At 58.7% G+C, this 21,630-nt stretch overlaps 2 protein-coding genes across 3 annotated transcripts in view; one reads left to right on the top strand and one right to left on the bottom strand.

Annotated features, from left to right (window-relative positions):
- Nucleotides 1-1,305, bottom strand: part of PYCR3 (pyrroline-5-carboxylate reductase 3) — a 9,105-nt gene extending 7,800 nt beyond the window's left edge. Inside the window, exons 1-2 of the mRNA XM_073329950.1 lie at nt 1,179-1,305; nt 64-128 (exon numbers count right to left, since the gene is read on the bottom strand). Of these exons, the coding sequence (XP_073186051.1) occupies nt 64-128; nt 1,179-1,263 (150 nt within the window). The 5' untranslated portion in view covers nt 1,264-1,305. The remainder of the gene's footprint in view (nt 1-63; nt 129-1,178) is intronic.
- On the top strand, nt 163-21,630 carry LOC140906292 (protein brambleberry). 2 transcript variants are annotated; one of them, XM_073329946.2, is made up of 13 exons: nt 163-417; nt 3,902-4,171; nt 5,489-5,617; nt 8,989-9,174; nt 9,412-9,634; nt 10,697-10,813; nt 12,836-13,015; nt 13,891-14,097; nt 14,756-14,918; nt 16,516-16,580; nt 16,675-16,865; nt 18,679-18,770; nt 20,864-21,630. In XM_073329946.2, exons 1-13 carry the CDS (start codon nt 349-351, stop codon nt 20,997-20,999), a joined length of 2,028 nt encoding a protein of 675 aa, XP_073186047.1. In that variant the 5' UTR covers nt 163-348; the 3' UTR covers nt 21,000-21,630. The 2 variants fall into 2 exon arrangements, with proteins under 2 accessions (XP_073186047.1, XP_073186048.1); XM_073329947.2 differs by lacking the exon at nt 163-417 and adding an exon at nt 2,638-2,687.

The raw sequence follows: 21,630 nt of genomic DNA, 5'->3' as shown, positions 1-21,630 counted from the left end.
TTAGCTCTTCCAGCCCCATGGAAGAGAGACTCAACGTTTCGCACGCAGCCTGCCCTTGCTCACCTGGAAGGCGCCCAAGTTCCTGTCAGACGGTGCGCTGGCCAAGATGTTAGCAGCTTTGACTTTTCCTTAAAACACAGAGCAAAGAGGGACTCGGCTGCGTTAAGATGCATCAAGACAACCCTGCGTTGCCTCCAACTCACTCAGACGAGAGACCAAGACAAACCTGGTTGAACCTTGGAACCGTCACCCAGACCGGGCTGGGGCAAGACACCAGCCCAAGGGTGGTGCGCCCGTGCGTGAGATTCCCCACAGCTGTGAAACGCTAAGAGGCCGGAGGAGAGGCTAATGGCTGCTGGAGGAGCTTGCCACGCTTGGGCAAACAGGGGCCGTGTGCTCTGTGGGCAGCGATGCCAGGTGATTGCGGGGAACTTACTTTTACCACATGAGGGCACGGGTGCCAGCAGACCTGGAACGGCCTTGGTACAAGTGACACCTCTGCGGCGAGCACCAGGGGGAACAACCAGGCAGCTCTGCGAGGCCCTCGCTCCCCAGGGATCGGATCCCAGCGGCGGGGAGTAACCGGCCTGCGCAGAGACGCCCCCCGCAGGGGTGCTGATGCTGGGCACGGCAGGTACCGATCCTGGAACCGTTCGCACAGCCACTCCCGGGAGGAGGGGTGCAGCAGGGGCCTGGCCACGGCTGGCTTGGGGCTCTGGAACACAGGGCTGGGCCGGGCAGCTGCTCACGCCGGGATCCGTCGCGGGGCGGCTACACAGGGACCCCAGGGCTGAGATGCAGCCAGCTCTGGGGCGAGGCACCGGGCTACCCAGGGACAGCTCGCGCGGGGGAGGCCCTCTGCAGTGGGGCAGGGGCTGATGACACGGGGACCCCGCATGGAGTGGCGGGGAGGGGGGGGGCCCTAGCATGGGGGGGGCTGGTGGGAAGGGGGGGGCCTAGCATGGGGGGGGGCTGGCGGGGAGGGGGGGGGGCCCTAGCATGGGGGGGGGCTGGCGGGGAGGGGGGGGGCCCTAGCATGGGGGGGGCTGGTGGGAAGGGGGGGGGCCTAGCATGGGGGGGGCTGGCGGGGAGGGGGGGGGCCCTAGCATGGGGGGGGCTGGTGGGGAGGGGGGGGCAGTCCCACCCCTCTCCCGCCGGCGCCGCCCCCCGCGCCCTACCTGCCCGCACGGCGCCCTGCGCCACCCCTTGGGCCATGCGCCCGGCCCCCACGAACCCGACCCGCAGCTCCCCGCGCGCCTCCATCCCGGGCCGCCTCCCGCACGTGAGCAGCCCGCGCCCAGGCACGTGGGGCGGGGCGGGGCGGGGCGGGGCGGGGCTCCGTCTGCCTCCCCGGCACCGCCCCGCCCCCGCCGACGGGCGGGGCGCTGCCTGACCCCGCCTCCGCCTCGCGATTGGCCGCGCCGGGCGTGATGTCAGCGGGCGCCGGTTTCATAGGGGTCCCGGGAGGCGGAGCGCTGCTTCTCTAAGGGGGCGGTGTCAGGTGAGTGTCGTGGCTGGCCCACGTGGGGTCCCGATAGGGGCGGGGCCTGCCCGCCTTTTCCTCCCCACGTGGGCAGCGCTTGGGGGGGTGCACATGCTAACGGCGGGGGGGGGAGGCAGCTCCGCCCCCATCTCTCCCCAGCCCAGTCCCTCTCCCAGCGCTCCCCCCAGGGGCGGCGTCCTTCTCCCCATGCCGGGGGGGGGGGGCGTGCAAAGCGGGGGGCAGATCCCCCCCCCATGGAGTCTGCACGTCACACCGGGGCAGCCCTGTATTTACGCCCCAGCCGTGGGCGGGGGACTGGCCCTGGGGCTCTCTGGCCCGTGCCAGGCAGGAGGCCGGTCTGAACGATGGGGTCGGGCCCTTCTGGGCCCCCCCCCCCCGCCCGCGGCCCCGCTCCCAGCCATACAGCGGCAGCAGCTGCCGCCCCGGGATTAGCGCCCAGAGCGCCCTGCTGCCCCCCCCGCCCCGGGCCCTGCTGCCCCCCCCGCCCCGAGCCCTGCCGCCCCCCCCCCGCCCCGGGATTAGCGCCCAGAGCGCCCTGCTGCCCCCCCCCGCCCCGGGCCCTGCTGCCCCCCCCGCCCCGAGCCCTGCCGCCCCCCCCCCTGCCCCGGGATTAGCGCCCAGAGCGCCCTGCTGCCCCCCCCCGCCCGGGCCCTGCTGCCCCCCCCCCGCCCCGAGCCCTGCCGCCCCGCCGCCGCCCCGGGATTAGCGCCCAGAGCGCCCTGCCGCCCCCCCCCCCCGCCCCGGGCCCTGCCGCCCCCCCCGCCGCCGCCGCCGCCCCCGCCCCGGGCCCTGCCGCCCCCCCCCGCCCCGGGATTAGCGCCCAGAGCGCCCTGCCGCCCCCCCCCCCGCCCCGGGCCCTGCCGCCCCCCCCGCCGCCCCCGCCCCGGGCCCTGCCGCCCCCCCCCCCGCCCCGGGATTAGCGCCCAGAGCGCCCTGCTGCCCCCCCCCCCCGGGCCCTGCTGCCCCCCCCCCCCGGGCCCTGCTGCCCCCCCCCCCGGGCCCTGCTGCCCCCCCCCCGGGCCCTCCCGCCCCGAAAGGGTCGTCTGGTCCTGCAGCCACTGGCTCAGGCCGGGGCTGTGGCCGGCGTCCCGGCTTCTGGATCCGAAGAGCAGCTTCGTTCCGCGGCCAGTCTGTTCCCCTGCAAGCTCTGTCAGGTCGCTGTTCAAAGACCCCGAGACCCCAGGTCGCGTGGCTAAAGCCGGGGACTAGGAGTCGGGGCTCCTGGGCCCTGTTCGAAGGCCTCCGGAAGCGTGCTGCTCTTGGCTAAAAAGAATCCAAAGGGGTTAAATGTTAAGGGAATTAGTTGAGGCCCAGAGCCTACCAAGAAGGAGACGTTTTCTCATTAAAAGGATATCTTGGATAGGGAAGAGCGTGCAGCCTGGGAGCCGATCTCCATTGCTCCTGGGTGGCTTTAGCATCGTTAATGTTACCATCCAATCTGTGACATGAGAGCTGCGATAGCAGGCACGCAGCGGCACCATCATGGCTAGCTACCCGAGGCTCCTACCCTCGCAGCCTGGCTCACTTCGCTTAAAACCAGCTGTAGGAAAATCTGGAGAACGTATCCGAATGTTACCTCACTGAGGGCCACGTTGCCAGCAGCATCTAGGAGCATAACGTTCTGTATAACGGAGAGACCGGGGCGGATGCATGCAGTTGTGTGGCCTGTGGAGACTCTAGGTCCCACCCAGCATGTATCAACGTGGGACTTTAGCATGCTGGGGCTGTTAGTTTCCATGAGCCCCAGACCCTCTGTGTTAGATCTAGCTATCTGACCATTAATCTTCCTCTCCCGGATGCCCCTAGGACATACACAGGAAGAAATCAGGGAGAAACCGTAAGCCCCTGGGCACCTCTCAACTCAGTGTCACGGACATCTCTGTTATTTATTTGTATTGTTGCAGCACCTAGGAACCCCAGATGTGGCATTGTCTGTGTTTGTGGCAGCCCCTAGCACACGTCCCTGCCCCCAAAGAGCTTCCGATCTAAGCATGAGACAAGATCGCAGATGGGTACAGACAGGGGAGTACAAGGCAACAGCGAGACAATGCGGTCGGCGTGGCAGGCCACAGCCTCGGCACGCCAACAGCATAGCTGTTGTCATCGTAACATCAGGCCTGTGCTCTTTGCTCCCCTCTTCTGGAGCTTGTGGAAGAGGTTAGGGCCAGTCCCACGCCAGCTCCTGGATGGGCCCCGCTCTGCAGCTCAATACCGTGCCATTTACCATTGCTCTGTGCAGGTCCTGCCGTGTAGTGGCCTCCTAACCGAGCCAGGCTGAGCTCTCTGAGGTCGGGGAGTGGTGAGGGATGCAGGGGGATTGGATATGGAGCTGCTGCTCAACGGCTGGGGCTCCCCAGACTCCTCTCAGTTCAAACTCTCTCTGTTCTCTCCCTGCAGGATCCCCCTCCATGCCCCAAGATGCTGCCCTTTGACCGCCGGGCTCTCTTCCTTCCAACTCTCCTCTCCCTCCTTTTCGCTCCCTCCTCTGGATTTTTTGGCTGGTTGAGGCAGGGAGCAGCTCCAGGAAGAGACCCCGTCCCCCCGACACCAGCTCCGGACTCAAGGAGTCTCTCTAATGCTCCCTTTGAGATGACGACGGGGGATGAGCGATTCCTGGCTGAGGCCAGGCATCTGGATCTGTCTCCACTGGACTCTTGTCACCACAAGGTGTCACTGTATCTCTTCATTGCAGGAGGGCCCTAAAGGGGCTGGGGCTGTCCAGACAGGGAGGAGAGAATGGCCTGTGCCCCAAAGCACTTGCCATCCAAAGTCCAGATCCTGCCAGCACTCCTGCATGTGCTTCCCTGGGTGCAGGAGCAGTGCCCTTGCACTCAGTGGGATTGCTCCCTGTGCATAGATGTTTGCATGATCAGGCCCTAAACGGAGCAGCAGTGAAAGGGAGTGGGGGAGGGGGAAGGAGGGAGCCGACAACCAAGCAAGGGTGGTCAGACTGATGGTGTCACTGTTCCATGTGGCCACAAATTGCCCGGTGTCCGGTGTCCGTAGGAACTCTCCTCAGCTGCCCCGCCCCTCGTTAGCTGGCTCGTTTCCTGTAAAGGGCGTCTGGTGGAGGAGGAACCTTGACGTTGAAGAGGGTTACCCTGTTTGTCCGCTTTGTCAACCAACCTCTCCAGATGTTCTTCCAGGCCACCCCCTCTACCCCTGGAACGCTCCCCAACCCTGGAGCGGGTCCACACGACCTCGGCATGTTCACATCCCTCCTCCCTGCCGGGAGGCCTGAGGGAGACGCGCCATGTTTATCTGTCCAGTGTATTAACAGTGCCATGCTGTGTGGCTGTTCGTGGGCAGAGCCCTTGCTGCTGGCCTGGGGCTGCCAGCGGGGCACATGGTGCGGGCTCCTTGGTCAATCTGCTTCTGAAGGCTTCTAGGCTCTTCCACATTTGCAGAGCAGCTAGAAGTGGGTAGGGGCAGCCGGCCTGGTGGGAGGGAAAACAGCTGCCCTCAGATAGGGGGAGAGGAGCTGCCTGCTGTGGTGGGGGGGAGGAGGAGGGACTGAGCAGTGAAGAGGCATGGGCTGGGGACATCTCCAGGGGAGCAGAGACAGAAGGGCACCAGCTGGCTTGACTGCGCTTTCACAGGGAGGGACCGTGTGAGGAGGGGCCCAGGGGGGTTGGGATTGTCCCCTTGTGTTGTGGGGCGCCTAGCGTGCCTCTGGGTGCTGCCGAGCTAATCATGGGGCATGGAGGAAACCAGCAGCAGCAAGAGGAGGAGGTGGGGGGGGAAGGGTGAACCCCAGGAACTGAGGTCTCCTCATTGAGTCACTGCCCAGCATTTATGATTCTCCTATCGTGGGGCTGGGGGTGAGGATTTAAAATGCACGTCTAGGGGCAGAGGCCACATGTCACCTGCAGATGATGAGTTACCTTCTCTTGCACCTGGGAAGGGCCGGTGGGGTAGGAGGCACCAGCTTGCTGAAACCACAAGCCCTAACGTGCTCCTTCCTCTCCGCGTTGCTGCTGGCAGGTTATTGCCCAGATCCACTCCTCCTGTACGGACCTGTCGGAAGAGGAACTGGCCAAGCTGGGGGTGTCCCTGTTTAACTGCCAAGCGAGTGTGGAGGGGCGCAAGACCTATCCCTGCACTGCCGACATGGTAAGACGGCGAGGGGCGGCTCCGAATTCACACCCTCCAATGCTGGTTGGGAGAGGGCTGCAGCCGGTGCAGGCAGCCTGAGATTCTCCTCACGTGGGCCTGGGGAGTGAAGAAAGCCATGGAGCAGGGGCTCCTGGGCAAGGCAGCCATCTCACACCAGGGTGGCCCACCAGGAATGGGACTCGCATTGCCCTAGGCCTGCAAATGGACATCGCGTGGTGGGAACGACCTTCAGCCGTCTCTGACTTTAGCCAAGTTTCCATGGGGATGAAAGGAGAGGCCTCCATATCCTATTGCTGACATCTCCTGCCCCTGCCCAGCCATCATCTTCCTCTCCCCTCCCCCCTAGATCCACACATCTTCTCCCCCTGCACAGATGGAGCTATTGAAATGGGCGGTGACAGGCTGGGGGTGCTGTTCCCCTGGCATGGCTGCACAGCTAGCTTGGTTCATGTTCCCGGCTGGCTCATTGCATGTAGTCAGGATATTAGGACAGCGAGGCCAGGAGCACTTTGCGTAGCTTCAACGATAGAACCTCTTGGGTGTGAGAGGTGAAGACCCGGTAGGCTGGCTGGTCCATCTCGCACCCAGTGCAGGACTGGCTCCTACGAGGGATCTTGGAGCGTTTTGTGCAGTCAGCCGCTTCAGTGTCCCAAAATGGGTCTCCTGCCAGTTGCCTTGGGTTCCACAGCCCCGGAGAGCTCGCTATGCAGTATCCTCCTATGTGTTCCCCCTCCTTATCTCATCCCATCCTCAGTCTCACATGTGGGTATTGCCCTGTGTAATTCCTCTCCCTCTGTGGTGCTCGCCTTTCAAATGTGAGGTGTGTCGTCTGCCTGGCTCGCTATCCGTTAGCTACGTAGCCCTGCGTACTTATTTATTCCAGCCTTTCCCTCCAGCCCTTGATCACTTCGGTTGCTTTTTTCCCCAACTCCCTCCAGTGTCAGTCTCTTTCAGTCCCATGGTGTCCAGGACCAAACACAATATCCCAGGTGCGCCCACGCCAGGGCTGTGTCAGTCTGTCTGTGATGAGCAGCTCCTGTGTGGTGCTCTTCAGCTGTAGTGTTCTAAGCATTCTGCAAAGGTGGGTCAGTGCAACTCGCTCTTTTTTTAAAGAGGGGAAACTTGCGAACAGTCACATGCTGAGTCAGTGGTGAAACAAGAATAGACCTCTGGTCTCCTGATTCCCAGTCCGATGCCTTGTGTAGTGGGCCATGCTGCCTAAGATCTAGCATCTATCTGCCCTTGAGAACTGATCACGGTAGGGTACTTTGGTCTAATACAGTAGTGCTTCAGCTGTGTGAGAACAGGTCATAGAATCATAGACTATCAGGGTTGGAAAGGACCTCAGGAGGTCATCTAGTCCCACCCCCTGCCCAAAGCAGGACCCATACCCAATTAAATCATCCCAGCCAGGGCTTTGTCAAGCCTGACCTTAAAAACTTCTAAGGAAGGAGATTCCACCACCTCCCTAGGGAACGCATTCCAGTGTTTCACCATCCTCCTAGTGAAAAAGTTTTTCCTAATATCCAACCTAAACCTCCCCCACTGCAACTTGAGACCATTACTCCTTGTCCTGTCATCTGCTACCACTGAGAACAGTCTAGAGCCATCCTCTTTGAAACCACCTTTCACGTAGTTGAAAGCAGCTATCAAATCCCCCCTCATTCTTCTCTTCCGCAGACTAAACAATCCCAGTTCCCCCAGCCTCTCCTCATAAGTCATGTGTTCCAGTCCCCTAATCATTTTTGTTGCCCTCCGCTGGACTCTTTCCAATTTTTCCACATCCTTCTTGTAGTGTGGGGCCCAAAACTGGACACAGTACTCCAGATGAGGCCTCACCAATGTCAAATAGAGGGGAACGATCACGTCCCTCGATCTGCTGGCAATGACCCTACGTATACATCCCAAAATGCCATTGGCCTTCTTGGCAACAAGGGCACACTGTTGACTCCTATCCAGCTTCTCTTCCACTGTCACCCCTAGATCCTTTTCTGCAGAACTGCTGCCGAGCCATTCGGTTCCTAGTCTGTAGCGGTGCATTGGATTCTTCCGTCCTAAGTGCAGGACTCTGCACTTGTCCTTGTTGAACCTCATCAGATTTCTTTTGGCCCAATGCTCCAATTTGTCTAGGTCCCTCTGTATCCTATCCCTACCCTCCAGCATATCTACCACTCCTCCCAGTTTAGTGTCATCTGCAAACTTGCTGAGGGTGCAATCCAAACCATCCTCCAGATCATTTATGAAGATATTGAACAAAACCAGCCCCAGGACCGACCCTTGGGGTACTCCACTTGATACCGGCTGCCAACTAGACATGGAGCCATTGATCACTACCCGTTCAGCCCGACAATCTAGCCAACTTTCTATCCACCTTATAGTCCATTCATCCAGCCCATACTTCTTTAACTTGCTGGCAAGAATACTGTGGGAGACAGTGTCAAATGCTTTGCTAAAGTCAAGGAACAACACGTCCACTGCTTTCCCCTCATCCACAGAATCAGTTACCTCGTCATAGAAGGCAATTAGGTTAGTCAGGCATGACTTACCCTTGGTGGATCCATGCTGACTGTTCCTGATCACTTTCCTCTCCTCTAAGTGCTTCAGAGTTGATTCCTTGAGGACCTGCTCCATGATTTTTCCAGGGACTGAGGTGAGGATGACTGGCCTGTAGTTCCCTGGATCCTCCTCCTTCCGTTTTTTAAAGATGGGCACTACATTAGCCTTTTTCCAGTCGTCCGGGATGTCCCCGGGTCAGTCTTGCTTGTGAGGTAATTCACCTACCTTGGTCCTATGTTTGAGTCCTAAACTGTCCCGAGCTGTAGAAGCTATTAGCTTGTGGGGACCCAGGACAGCTTTGCCGTATCACAACCTGCTTCTCATAGTTTCCTTGATTAAAGCCAAAAGGGACCATTTGATCATCCAGCCTGAGTTTCTGCATGTCCCAGCATGTAGACCTACACCCATTTACACCTGTATCGAGGCCAGCAGCGTGGGTGTGGCTAAAACATCTCTTCCACAAAGGCAGCTGGTCAGGATCCGAAGACACCAAGAGGTGAAGGATCCGCCACATCCCTGGGGAGCTTGTTCCCAATGGTTAATCACCCTCACTGTTAAAAACTGGTCTTCTTTCCAACTGGACTTCTTCTGGCTTCAGCTCCAGGCCCTCAGTTCTTGTTCTACCTTTCTCTGCCAGATTATAGAAGCCTTCAGTCCCTGTGAAGTTCTGATACGCCATGATCAGGTCACCTCTTGCTTTCTCTGGAGTACTGCCATGCAGTTTCTGGGCTAGGAGGGATGAGGGGCATTGGGAGGGGCCCTCTCCTGTGGCCTTATTGACCCTAATCCGGCTTGGCTGTCTTTCTTACCAGACCCTTGCGGAATGCACTGCCGACATGGACCCTGACACCTGGAACGCCTACCACATCGTCAGCAACCGGGCCCGCGCCGTCTGCTACTCCACCCGCCAGATGCAGTTCAAGCGCCGGACGGAGCACACGGTCAACACCCTGGTCTCCGCCGCCGTGAATCAGCTGGAGGCCATGAGGCTTCTGAAGGTGGGTAGTGGCGGGCGGGCGGCTCCAAAGAGGTCTGAACCAATGAGCAAAGGGCGGACTCAATGTAGGGCACAGCCACCATGGTCTTTGATGCAGAGGGGGAGATTACCGATCCCAGCATGCAATGCTGCACCGTTGAAGCACGGCATGCTGGGACCTGTCGTCTCTCTCAGCCCTTAGCATGCACCACTGCAGTCTACTGGCACCTCACTGATGGAGTCAGTGTCTCGCTAACAGGACGGCCAGGAGGAACTGAAAGAGCTGACGGCAGAGTCCCTGCACAAGGTGGTGAGCAGCCAGCATGAGCTGCTGCTCCAGCAGGAGAAGCTGCAGGACAGCCAGGAGCAGATGGAGTCATCCATCCACAGCAACCTGGATCAGCTGACTCAGGAGAAGGCCTTGATTGCCAGCGGGCAGCAGCAGGTGGCTCAGCTCATTGAGGGCATCACCAAGAGGATGGGTGAGAACATGGAGCATCCCCCGGCTCCCTAGAGCAGAGGTTCTCCAGAGGTTGCAAACAGCTGTCGGGGGCGGAGGGGCTTGACTTCCCATCCCACTACTTGTTTGGTGCGGGGGGGAGGTTCCCAGCTACATGGAAGAGTGATTCTTATGGGGAGGAGAGTCATGAGACTGGAAAAAGCAGGTCAAGAGAGCGTGGTTCTTGGGGGAAAGGATGCATGGGAGAGGAAGAGAGTCAAGGGAGATTCTGGTGCTGGGGTCACGAGGGTGATTCTAGGGGGTGGGGACCTGGGATAGAAAAGGGCAGTCACAGGAGTATGATTGTGGAGGGACACTGGAGGGAAAGGGATGAACAAATTCAGGAGCCGTTGACATAGAGTGTCTGATGCTCTTGCGGCAATGCTGGTGTCCGTTAGTTTCAAGGCCCCAGGCCAGGCCCCACTGGGCCTGCTCTGGCTAAACCTGACTCGTGAGCCCCGGAGAAGGAATTTCCACCCATGTTCCCAGCTGAGGGGATCCACCCCCTTTGTCTTTACTCCTCCCCCTCCCTGAACTAGCCAAGAAGCTACAGCAAAGGACCAGGAGCCAGGAACAGACCCGACGTCTGATCTCACCTGAGCCATGGACCTCTGGGCAAGTCCAATTGCTGGATCTCGGGGTGGCTCAGTCAACCTGGCTGTAAAACGGGGATGAGCAAGAACCTCCACAAGTCCTAGTTGCTCCAATACGCCCAGCTCCCCTGTGGGAGAGAACAATGCTGTCTGGCAGTCTGACCCTCCAGCAGTCTCTCTGTGGCTCCCGCCTCTCCCTGCTGCCCTCCCCTCCCCTTCTCTTGGCACATGTAGAGGTCTCATGTGGGCATTAGGTTTGGAAGGAGGCACTTTGATTTGACTGGAAGAGCAAGGCACAGTGACCTCCTCTGCAGCATCTTCACTCACCTAGGCTAAGAGGCTTTTACCATCGGTGGGTGAATAGATCACAGGTGTGCAAAACACTTAACATGGGAAATGGCTTCACAGGAGTTTCTGCCAGAGCCTGAGCTCTGCCCCATCTCCCCCTGCAGAGAACGTGAGCAGCCACCTAGATGACCAGGACTTGGAGCTGCAGCAAGGACACAGAGCCATCCTCGCTGACCTCACCCAGATGCAAAGGCGAGCCCAGGAGGTCTACTCCAAAATAGGTACCGTGACTGCTGCTGGCTGGGCAGGCTGCCCTCGGCTGGCCAGCGTGGGTGGGGCTGTTGTATTATTTAGCTGGAATATATGGGGACAAGGGTCAAAGGTGTTAACATGACCCAGTGTTAAACAAGATTCGGGGTTTGGTACACAGAGACCGCAGCCTGCTTGGTCCCAGGGCAAACCCACCCTTAAGCATCCTTTTAACCAAGATGCAAAAAAAGAAGGGAAAACAACGTAAGTTACTAAATCAACTTTTCATTTTAACATCCCTTTCCTTTATCTGGAGAGAGGTTTTTAAAAGGAAATCCCCTCCTTGTTGGACAGTCTCTTAGATAACCATCCTTTCTGGGGCGAAGAGACGTTAGCTGGGCTGGAGGTGGTGTTATAGCTGTTGTTAAAGTCTGATCCCATTTCCTAAAAGCCAAGACAAGCACACACAAGGGTGAGAGAAAAGAACATCAAAGATAGAAAATGCAGCTTCTGTCTCTGGCGTTAACTCTCACTGCTGGAGAAATGGAGGCCCAGCACACAGTCTGATCAGCCCCTCAGAGGCCAGGCAAACTTGTGCCCACCTCGGGTTCTTCGGGGCACTGCTTTTAGCTGCCTCCTTCTGGTCAGTGTTACGGCAGTGTTGCAAAATATAGAGTCTTGTCCATCTAAGCCAGACTCGTATTAGACGCAAGGCAAAAGGAGCAGTGGGGGCAAAAAATCGAACTGGCTTCAAGGCTGCGCTTGATACGTTTACAGAGGGGATGGTAGGATGGGACTGCCTGCAATGGCGTGTCGCCGACCTGCGACTGCTAGCAGCAAATACCTCCAGTAGTCAGTGATGGGACACTCGATGGGGAGGGCTCTGAGTTACTACAGAGAATTCCTTCCCAGGTGTCTGCCTGGTGGGTCTTGCCCACATGCTCAGTGTCTAACTCAGGGGTTGGCAACCTGCGGCATGCGTGCCAAAGGCCGCACGCGAGCTGTTTTTTAGTGGCACTCTGCTGCCAGCCAGGGTCCCGGCTGCCGGCCCCACTCAGCCCGCTGCTGGCCTGGACGGACGGAACCCGGGGCCGGCGGCTGGGACCCCACCTGGCCGGGGCCAGCGGACAGAACCCCAGACCGGCAGCAGGCTGAGGAGTGGAGAGGGCCTGGCAGCTGGTAACTGGGCTGTGGGGATGGCCTTCTCCTGCTTCAAGGGCAGAGGGACCTGCCTCCTGGTTCTTCATTTTAAAAAAAAAAAAAACCCAAACTTCCAGTTCATACACTATACTATACCCCTCAATACTGTTCCTATACCACACTTAAATTGCTGTAATATCTGAGTGTTACCAATAGTGCATTAAGCACCCTGACTAACAGCTGTCCTGTGTGTTGGCGGTCTCGTCCCTGCAAATTTGCCCTGATCCAGCTTGAGATCAACACCTCCACAGTTGTGAACAGCTGGCCTAGCTACTCCAGAGGAGGCTGGTGAACGGTGCTGCCTTGTATCTCTCCAGAACCCACCCTGTATTCTCAGTTCTCCCTCCCAGTTTCCTAGAGGTGCTGGCAGATCCTCCAGGAACTGTCTCAATGTGGGATCGAACCCCAGTAATTGCAGAGCCCCGCGCCTCAGCTAGGCTGTGCCTACTGCGAGGAGAGGCAGAAGCAAACCATACAATGGAAAGACCCTTACGTTTTAAACTCTATAAAGGAAAAACCCAGACATTTGGCAGGAACAAGAATAGACTAAGATAATACACTATAAAGTAACATCATAGACTCACTCAGCAAACTAATAAACTGTAAATTACTATCCCAATACAAAGCTTTTTCTGCGCCAGGCTGTCACCCCTAGAGGGAATCAAAGCCAAGTTTCACCCCAGCCATCCTGCCCTGGCCCCTCCAGCTTGCGATGCTCCTTGCTGCGGGGACTGCACCTCTCCCCAGCACGTCCGCCCGCGACCGACAGTTCCTCGCCATTCTAAGCTGCCGCCCCACAGCTCCAGCAGGGATCCTACGCTGGCTCTGAATCCTCTCTGCCCCTCTCTGCCCAGAGGCCAACCAGGCGCTGTTCCTGGCCTATCAGAACCAGACAGCCCTGTACTACGACGAGCTGATGGGGAAGCTGCACAGGATGAACCAGAGCCTGGGCCTGGTGCTCTACGCCGTGGGTCACATGCAGAGCAGTGTGGAGGGCCGGCTCCTGCACATCCAGAGATTCATTGGCTGGGCAGGTGACTAGGGGGGCAATGTGCATCTCGGGGCAGCAAGGGGCTGAGCAGCCTCCTCCCACCCGCGTTCACTGGGCTACACGCTGCTCGGTGGCTGCGGGCTGGGAACTGGCCAGCCAAGGGATTGGGTCTCTGCTTGCAGCACTGCTGGGGTGGGCTCCACATCCCAGCTTTGAGTGCTGGGGAGGCAGCTGCGCTCGGTGGGAGGAGACTTGTGATACCAAGCAGCGACTCTGGGCTTCGAAGGGTGTCTGACCGCCCACTGCTCAGCTGGATGGATGTGCCCAGGGTATAAGGCATCATAGGGCCTTTCTCTTCCCTCTGCTCAGAGACCTGGATTGGAGACCTGGACTTGGTCTCCTGCTCTCCTCCCCCGCTGGGGCTGCACAGAACCGCCAGGCTGTTGTCTGCTGTGCAGGGAGCGTGGGCCTTGGGCGAGGGAGTTTCAGAGGTGTCGCGGGGAAGGGTGGGAGAGGCATTTGCAAAGGAGCAGCCTCCCCTATGTCCAGTCGTATGGCCTGAGCCGTTTGCCCCCTGGTGTGGGAGGGTCCCAGCTTGGAGACGATACGACGGGAGTGGGCGTCAGAGGCTGGGGGGAGTAGTAACAGAATGAGCAAGTTGCTGCACGGGCAGGTCCGGCAGATGCCGCCTACCCCTTGTTAACTATCTTAGTGGTGACCCCCCTGCCTGCAAAGCTGGGTGGTGTAGTGTCCCCCCACCCAGACTGGGGCAATAGTGAAAGGAGGAGATGTCTCTCCCCAGGCCACGCTGCTGGCAGGAACCAGCCAGGAGGTGGCATTGGTCTGAGCCTGGAGCATGGATCTGTCATGAGGCAATGCACCTGCTCGCCCGTCTCCCCATCCCCCTCTGTCTCGCAGGAGTCAGCCTCAGCACGGCCTGCACCTGTGTCCTGCACGCCGGCTACTTCCTGCTCTCGGCTCTGCTCATGACCTTCCTGCAGACCCCAGGCCTCCCCCGTGCCGTGCTCCTGGTCCTGGTCGTCGCCAATGCGCTCTCAGAGCTCAACCATGCCATCTCCTTGGGCTTCAAGTCACTCACGGTTTTCCTGGTGCTCGTTGTCGCCGGTGAGCACAGCCGGCTCCCCCTGCGCTGGCTTCTCTGTAACGCTGAAGCCAGGACCCGACCTGGCACCGGTGGCCCACCCCCGGGTAGCCTCAGCAGGGAGGCCAAGGGCTGAATGGGTCACGGAGGCAGAGCCCCGCTCTGGAGTGGGCTCACTAGGTGGGGACACGTTGGCGCAGAGTGTAGGGAGAGCCTGCCCTGGCATTGGCCACGCTGGGGTAAACAGGCCTGAGTCATCAGGCTGTCCCTGAGCTAGACCATGGCCGCTCCTGCAGCCACAGGTGTCCGTCAATTTCACCCACCCACTGACCTGTAAAGCTCGCGTAGTCCAGCCGCCAGAGGGAAACAAAGCCACCCTGTCGGCTTGGGTTACATTTGCCATCTAATCTCCTCTTCCCACCAGCCTGTGCTAACTCCCACAGCCCCCTGCAAGGTAGGTCAGAACCCTCCACGTTTCGGAGATGCAGAGCCACAGGGAGTCCATGGTTGTGCTGGAATTAGCCCCCCCGGCGCCCTGACCCCTGGCTCTAAGCCGGTAAGTCTTCTTCCAACAAAATATTGAATCCATAGGTCCGTCAGTCCGCTCCCCCGGCTCACCTTCTGTGCAATTCTGTGCTCTGAATTTGACCCTAGCTCCGGCTTTGCTCATGGTTTTTGTAGGTAACTGGCTGCTGGCGCACGTGTGCTGCTGTGCCCGGAGCGCGAGGGGCCGGAAGCCGCCTCTGGCGCTCTCACTGACTCCCCAGAGGGCAGCGGGGGCCAGCTGCCCCGAAGCAAAGCTCAAGGACGATCCCCACGGTCGTATCACCTCCACCCCTGGCAGGTAGGAGGGGGCAGGTGGGACCAGCACTTGGGGACCTGGGGCTAACGAAGGTAAATCTGGAGCCATGTAGGGGATACTGCAGGGGACAACAGGTTCACGGCCAGATGTGCCCATATAACAGCCTTCCCTCCTTGGGTCTCTGCTAAGGTCACTTCAAACACATGGTGATCACGCATTACTGGAGTGTCCGGATTCACATCTACAGTCGAGTTAGTTAGCAATGTGCTCTCCAGAGCCTGCCTTGTTTCAACGCTGGAGTCGGGTGCCAGGAAGGGTTTGTGGCCGTTTTCACATGAGTCACGGGGTTGTCCGTTGACTCAGGTTACAACTAACCCCAGAGGAAGAGGCTGGTAGTGAGAATGCCTGGTATTTATATAGCATCTCATCCTCCACTCTCCCTGCCCGCCATGGGGGGTCTGTGGGCAGTGTGGGGGTTGGTGTGTTTGTGTCACGATTTACACCACATCCTCTGGCTGTTCAGATGGGGAAACTGAGGCACGGGTCGTGCAGTGACTCAGTGGCAGCGCTGAGAGTGGAACCCAGGAGTTCCCTGCAGCAGGAGCACCCAGGCCTGTAAGGTGCAGAGCAATGAGCAGCTTCACATGGGCTGCTATTTGCACAGGTCCGTCTGTGTGTTTAGACTGGGAAACTGACCAGTGGCGCCCCAACGTCTGCAGCCCCGCAGGCTAACGTAGTGCACAGAGGCTGGCCGCAGCCATGCTAAGTGCGGCTGTCGTAGCCGGCAGGAGCAGGATCCCCAGCCCCAGGCAGCAGGACGGAGTGAACGCCTGTCACCGTGGTGGCTGCAGAAGGGGTGCACTGGTGCCAAATCGCCTCTGGGTGGCAGCAGAGAGCTCACCCTGCAATAGCCCTTGTGCGTGGGGGTTCCCAGTTGTGTCCTAGGGTGACCCCAGGTTACGCCCATGCTCAGCTGTGTTAGCTGCGTGAAGCATGTCACACCAGCTCTCCAGTGGGTGCCTTGGGTCCCCCTTCTGCATGCAGCTCAGGGTGCAGGTGCTGGTGTAGGAAGTCTAGTATGGTTTGGATGCCCCCACAGGTACCGAGGACCAGATCTTCCCGTGTGTGGCCTGGCCAGCAGACGTCAGCTGGGATGCTTGTGCACATCTGGGTCTAGTGTGTCCTCTCCTCGGGGTGGGGCGCCCTGGCTCTGGAACTCACTCCCCCATTCTGCACCCACTGGTCCGGCAGGATCAATCTGCTGTGGAGGTGGGAGGCCCCCCTCTACTCTTCCAGCTGTGGCCTGAAAGGGCTGGGGAGTGGGCATGTGTCTGGGGCAAGTCTGCTCTTCGTTGCTCTTGCTCCGGGTCCTGTCACCTAATGCACACGCACCCCGGGACACCTCTTCTGAAACTTACAAATTGATTCACCTAGAAGAAGATGAGGAGGGTGAGAGAGATGCTTGGTGCGGAGAGGGCACAGGCCATCTGGTGCGTAGGGGACGTGCGCCCCCGGCCAGGACACCCTGCAGCTTCGTGCTCTGAAGGGTGGGAATGGCGCAGGGGCTTAGCTGGGCAGGACTTGGGGTGAAACTTCAGCTGTGATGGAATCTTGTAACCTGGCTTCCTTCCCCTGGCAGGGAGTGTGAAATCGACCTCTTGCGGGAGGAACTGAACAAGCTGGAGGAGCTGAGCTACCTGCAGGGTAAGGGAGAGGAGAGTTCAGTATGGAGGGTGTCTGGGGAAGCTGGAGGGAACTGGTCAGTGTGTCAACTGTGCTAGCCATTTATGTGTTCCAGACGACTCCTGCCTGGGGAGGGTGTCCCCGCTGACCGGAAACCCATTTCGTGATGGGGGTGTGCCGCTGCCCCCTGCAGGCTGGAAGGCACAGCAGGGATCTGCTGCTCCGCCGGCTCCCTCCGTCCCCATCGGGAACTTGCGCCGCACCAGTCTGAGCCGCACCACCAGGCACGAGGTGTTGGAGAGGCGGGTAAGTGGTGGGAAGCTGGCACTGCCCGGTGTGGGCCGTGGGCAGCTGTGCAGGGGCAGGGCCGGGGCTGCCCGCCGTGGGGCTCGGGGACAGGCAGGCCGGGGAGAAAGGTCTTTCAGTAATCAGAGCCACTGTGTGCAGTCAGCCGCGATGCTGGGGGTCTCCCCGTTCGTTCCGTTGGTTACTGGGGGGTTGGTGAGTTGGCTGTGAGGGGCCCCTCCCCTGTCCCAGCGGCCTAGGGAGGCTTGGCCCCGGCCGTTGCAGGCGTGGGGTGCGGAGAGCATTCAAAGGCACATTTCCAGGGCCGGCCCTGGGCGGGGGCACCTGGGCAGCTGCCCGGTGCGCCATGGTCAGCGGGGTGCCGGGCGGTGGCGCAGAAGTGAGCACTGCTGATGTAGAGTCTGAAACTGCTCCTGGCTGCCCGGGGGGGGAAGGGCACCCAGATTTCTCCCAGTGGCGGAATGGGGGGGGCGAGCAGTGACCCACAATACTGATCCCCCCCCTCCACATTCCTCTGTGCCCCCCAGGGGGCTGCGTAAGGGGGAGTGAGGAGCAACGTCAGGGCTCTGTGCATGCAGGTTACTTTCCACACGTGGGCAAAGGGGGCAGTGGAGGGGCTAGGGGCGCGGGGGAGGCCCAGGGGCAACGGGGGGGGGCTGCACCCTCGGGGGCCAGGAGCGCCAAAATGCAAGTTCGCCCAGGGCACCATTTTCCCAAAGGTTGGTCCTGCACATTCTTGGGCTGGGCCCAAGCTCACTGCTGGCAGAAACAAAGCCACTGATTTCAGCCGAGTTGGGCAAATGGGCTCTGGTGTGGGAGCCCAGCCAGGGAGCCGGTGCAGGCCAGGGCATGCAGGCTTCCCCCAGCTGTCTCAGTGGGTGGGAAGAGAAGATCTGCTGCCCCGTACCCTGGTCCCCGTGAAAGTGACTGACTTGGGAATTTCCATAGATCTCACCCACACCCTGATGTCCTGCAGTAACTGGTTAACCCTTCAGATCCAGAGTGGCTCTTGGATGGATGCGCGTGGACAGAACCTGGTTGTTAATAGGGCTTGGGAGTGGGTCTGATGCAAGAGGTGCTGGCCCAGAGACCAGGGAGGGTTTTCAGCACCCAGGAGCTGGGGCAGGTCAGCACTTGGGCCTGGGGACTCTGACCTAGCCCTGGCTGGAAATCTTTCCAGACTCTCCTTCACACGCTGTGTTACCAACACAACCTGCTTCCGTTTGTGGCTGGTTCCTGAGCTGGTAGGGCTAGTAGCAGGGTGTGGGGGTGGCTGGGGATGTTGCACTGTTCAAGTTGGGGTTGCTTATCCCAAATGCAGGGTCAGAGGCAGGGACTCTTGTCCCGTTTCCAGCCACTAACATGATGGGATGGGAGAGGGAATGCTGGGATTGTCTTGGCAGCCAGTTCTGCAACAAGTGACCAATCGAAGTGCAGGGGGCAAGGGTCTGGCACGTCCTAATCCTGCCTCTGCTGGGGATATCAAGGGGGAGGTTCCAGGGGACCCCCGCATTGCCCCCAACAGCCAGGCCTTGATCAGACCTGCAACTACCGTCAAAGGGCCTTAAATCCACCCTGCATGGTGCTACAGCCTCTTGCTGGGCTGTTAATTCTGAGCCACAGCTCCTGGGTGCGCTTCCCTGCAGGGACTCGCTGCTCTAGAAGCAAGAGCAACAGCTGGTGGTTCAGATCCTCAGCAGAAACGGTTTGGCCCTGGCATTGGGCCTGCAGCTGATCCTGGTTCTCTCTTGCTGCTGGGGACCTTGTCTTCATCCTCATCAGTGCCACACGTGGCTCCCTCTTTCCCCAACAGGCCACACTGGAGAGGCGCCACTTGGGCCCCACATTCAAGCCCTTTTCTGACTTCAGGTCCTGTAGCCCGGACCAGTCCATGGCGAGCGACATGTGAGTATAGAGCGCTGCTCCCCTCTTGGAACAGGCCCCGCCGGATTCCTTCTGTGCAACGCTTCCCTGATCCCCGCTGGCATCTCCAAGGGACGCTTTTGTGCTGGGTTGTTCCTGCTAGTAACCGGCCCTGCCTCTAAGACACGGGGTGACTGATGTCAAGGGCGAGGGTGGCCTGACCTATGTGATAGGAGGAGAGGAAGGCTGCAGGCACGTTCTGGGCCACCATTGTCCCATGGCTGCTGGTTTTACTCCTGGGGGAATTCTGTGCCAAAAAGTTCTGCGCACAATAGTTTAAAATTCTGCATATTTGTTGTCAAAATAACACTATATAATCAAGCTGTTTTTTTTTAAATGGGAGAAGCTAGAGCATGTTTGTACTGTGAGGGGAGGAGATGGAAAGGAGGGGAGTGGGCAGGAGGGAGATCGGGAGATGGGATGAGGTCACTGGGGTGATGAGTGGAGAGGTTAGAGGAGGAGAGTGGGACACTGTCTGATGTGGGAGGGGATGGGAGGGGGAAGGTCACATCTGTTTGTCAGTTTTCTCTTGGAAGAATTTGGCAGGATCCTGGGCAGGAGGAGTACAGTGGAAGTGGCAGGGGAGGGAAGGTTTGGGTCAAAGGTGGTGAAATGCAGCTGGTACTGTGGGCATGGGATTCCGTGTAGTCTGAGAAGTGGAGGAGTCTGTCTACATAGATGGCAGAACCGAAGGAGGAGAGAGTGACTCCGCAGTGGAGGAAGTCAGCCTGGTCATGGGATTTCCACCAGCCAGAGACACTCTGCAGTGGATGCTGGGGGTGAGCCAGGCCTGAGGGTTGGCGGGACAGACCTGAGGATAGGAGAGGTGTGGGGAAGAAGAGTCATGGGTGGAGGAGAGTGGAGGCATGGACAGAACCAGCTACTACATGAATGGAAGAGAGAGGGGAGGGCTTAGAGCAGATGAGATGTCATCAACACTGCGGGGCTGGAAGGCACAAAAAAGGCCATGTGACTGGATGTGAGGGAGGGGGCTGATGCGTGGTGCTGAAAGAGACCCGGTGATGGGGGAGCTTAGCTACAGAGAGATGTGAGAGAGATTAAAAAGACTAGATGAAGAAGTTAGACTGGGATTTGTCAGCTTGGAAAAGAGACAACTAAGGTGAGCATGACACAGATTAATAAAATCATGACTGGTGTAGAGAAAGTGACTAAGGAAGTGTTATTCACCCCTTCCCATAACACAAGAACCAGGGGTCACCCAATGAAATTAACAGGCAGCAGGTTTAAAACAAAGAAAAGGAAGTATTGCTTCACACAACGCACAGTCAACCTGTGGAACTCACTGTCTGGGGAGGTTGTGAACGCCAAATGTATAACAGGGTTCAAAAAAGAACTAGATAAGTTCATGGAGGATAGGGTCCATTAATGGCTATTAGCCAAGATGGTCAGGGACGCAACTAGCCTCTCCCTAAACCTCTGACAGCCAGAAGCTGGGAATGGACAACCGGGGATGGATCACTTGATGATTGCCTAGTTCTGTTCCTTCCCTCTGGGCATCTGGTATTGGCCACAGTCAGACAACTGGGTACAGGGTTAGACAGACCATTGGCTGCTCTATGGTGGCTCTTGCATTCTTAAGTGAACAGCCCTTGAGCAAGTGGGAGAGCGGACGCAGGGCTGCAGGTGGAATGAAGAGATCAGGGCGAGGAAATGTGCAGTAAGGGGGGGTGTCGTCAGCATGGGAGCTGAAGGGCCAGAGGATGAGTGTGGGAGACTGAGGGGAGGAAGTGAGAGCCAGGAGCAAGGCTGATGGGGAGGAGCTGTGGGGGATGGTAAATGAGGACAAGGAGGAGTCAGATGCAGGAGAGCAGGGAGGGGTTGGAAGCATTGATCACCTGTAGTTGACTTGGCCTAGGGTGGCTGTTTCAGCAACTTAACATGCTTTCCATTGGAATTACCAACAAACCCAGCCTGCTGCCCAGAGATATCTTCCCCCCACTGCCCCTTAGCCCTGGGGTACCCCCTGCTGCTGGTGAGAGCCTGGTGGTTGCCTGACTTGAGCCACAAGGCTCCAGACCTGCAGGTCTAATCAGCCTGTCTCACCATCCTTTCAGGTCCACCTCTTCGATGTCTCCGCGACTCCTGTGTCAGGGCATCACCAAGGCCAGGCAGCCATGCAGGAAGAAGGCCGTTCCCGGACAGGAGTTTTGCCACGTTCACATATCCGGACAAGTATCCTACACCAGCTGAGCCTTGGGGCTCTCCGTCTAGCCTGTGCACCCGCTAGGTTAGTCTAGACCTTGGGTGGTTGGCCAGGGACCTGGAGTGCAGGCTGAGACACCACCCCTTGTCTCAGCGACAGCCATTCTGGGGCGTTATTTTAAACACTGCCTTTGATTTTAATGTGTACGTTTGAATGGAAGGACTATGGCTGCCGAGGGCCAGCAGCCCCCTGCCTGGCAGCTTTTCTAGGGTCTCATTGGCTTTCTTTGAGGAAAGCCCCATTTTAAATAGACCACCCTGTTCTGTGAATGTTTCACCGTCTCAAATGCTTCAGCCCCTGGCGAAAGTTGAGGATCCCATGAAAACTGCAGGAGATGAGGAGCTTCTGTGTTCACACTGACTCAGGAGCCAGTGGACTCTGCTTACAAGTCAAGTTGGCTTGTCTAGTGGCCACAGCTGCTCCAGCAGGGTGGTCCTCGCCTGCTCCACCGCTGCCTGCCATTGAGATGCTCATCCAGGCTTAGCTGAGCAAGAAGAACAGACTCCAGCTCCCTCAGCACCACTGGGACAAGCCTCTTGTCAGTAGAGATGCCTGGGGCCATGTTGGTAGCCAAGTTTTATATGGAAATCTGCTGTTTGCACATTGGTTTAATAAACA

Source organism: Lepidochelys kempii, chromosome 2, assembly GCF_965140285.1.
Source record: "Lepidochelys kempii isolate rLepKem1 chromosome 2, rLepKem1.hap1, whole genome shotgun sequence".
NCBI lineage: Eukaryota > Metazoa > Chordata > Testudines > Cheloniidae > Lepidochelys > Lepidochelys kempii.
This window is presented reverse-complemented; position numbering and strand designations above follow the sequence as displayed.

Coding starts and splice junctions, on each gene's coding strand:
- LOC140906292 (XM_073329946.2), top strand. CDS start 349: ATGGCTGCTGGAGGAGCTTGCCACGCTTGGGCAAACAGGGGCCGTGTG. Junction 9,175..9,411: donor AGGCCATGAGGCTTCTGAAG/GTGGGTAGTGGC, acceptor TCTCGCTAACAG/GACGGCCAGGAGGAACTGAA. Junction 10,814..12,835: donor GGAGGTCTACTCCAAAATAG/GTACCGTGACTG, acceptor CTCTCTGCCCAG/AGGCCAACCAGGCGCTGTTC.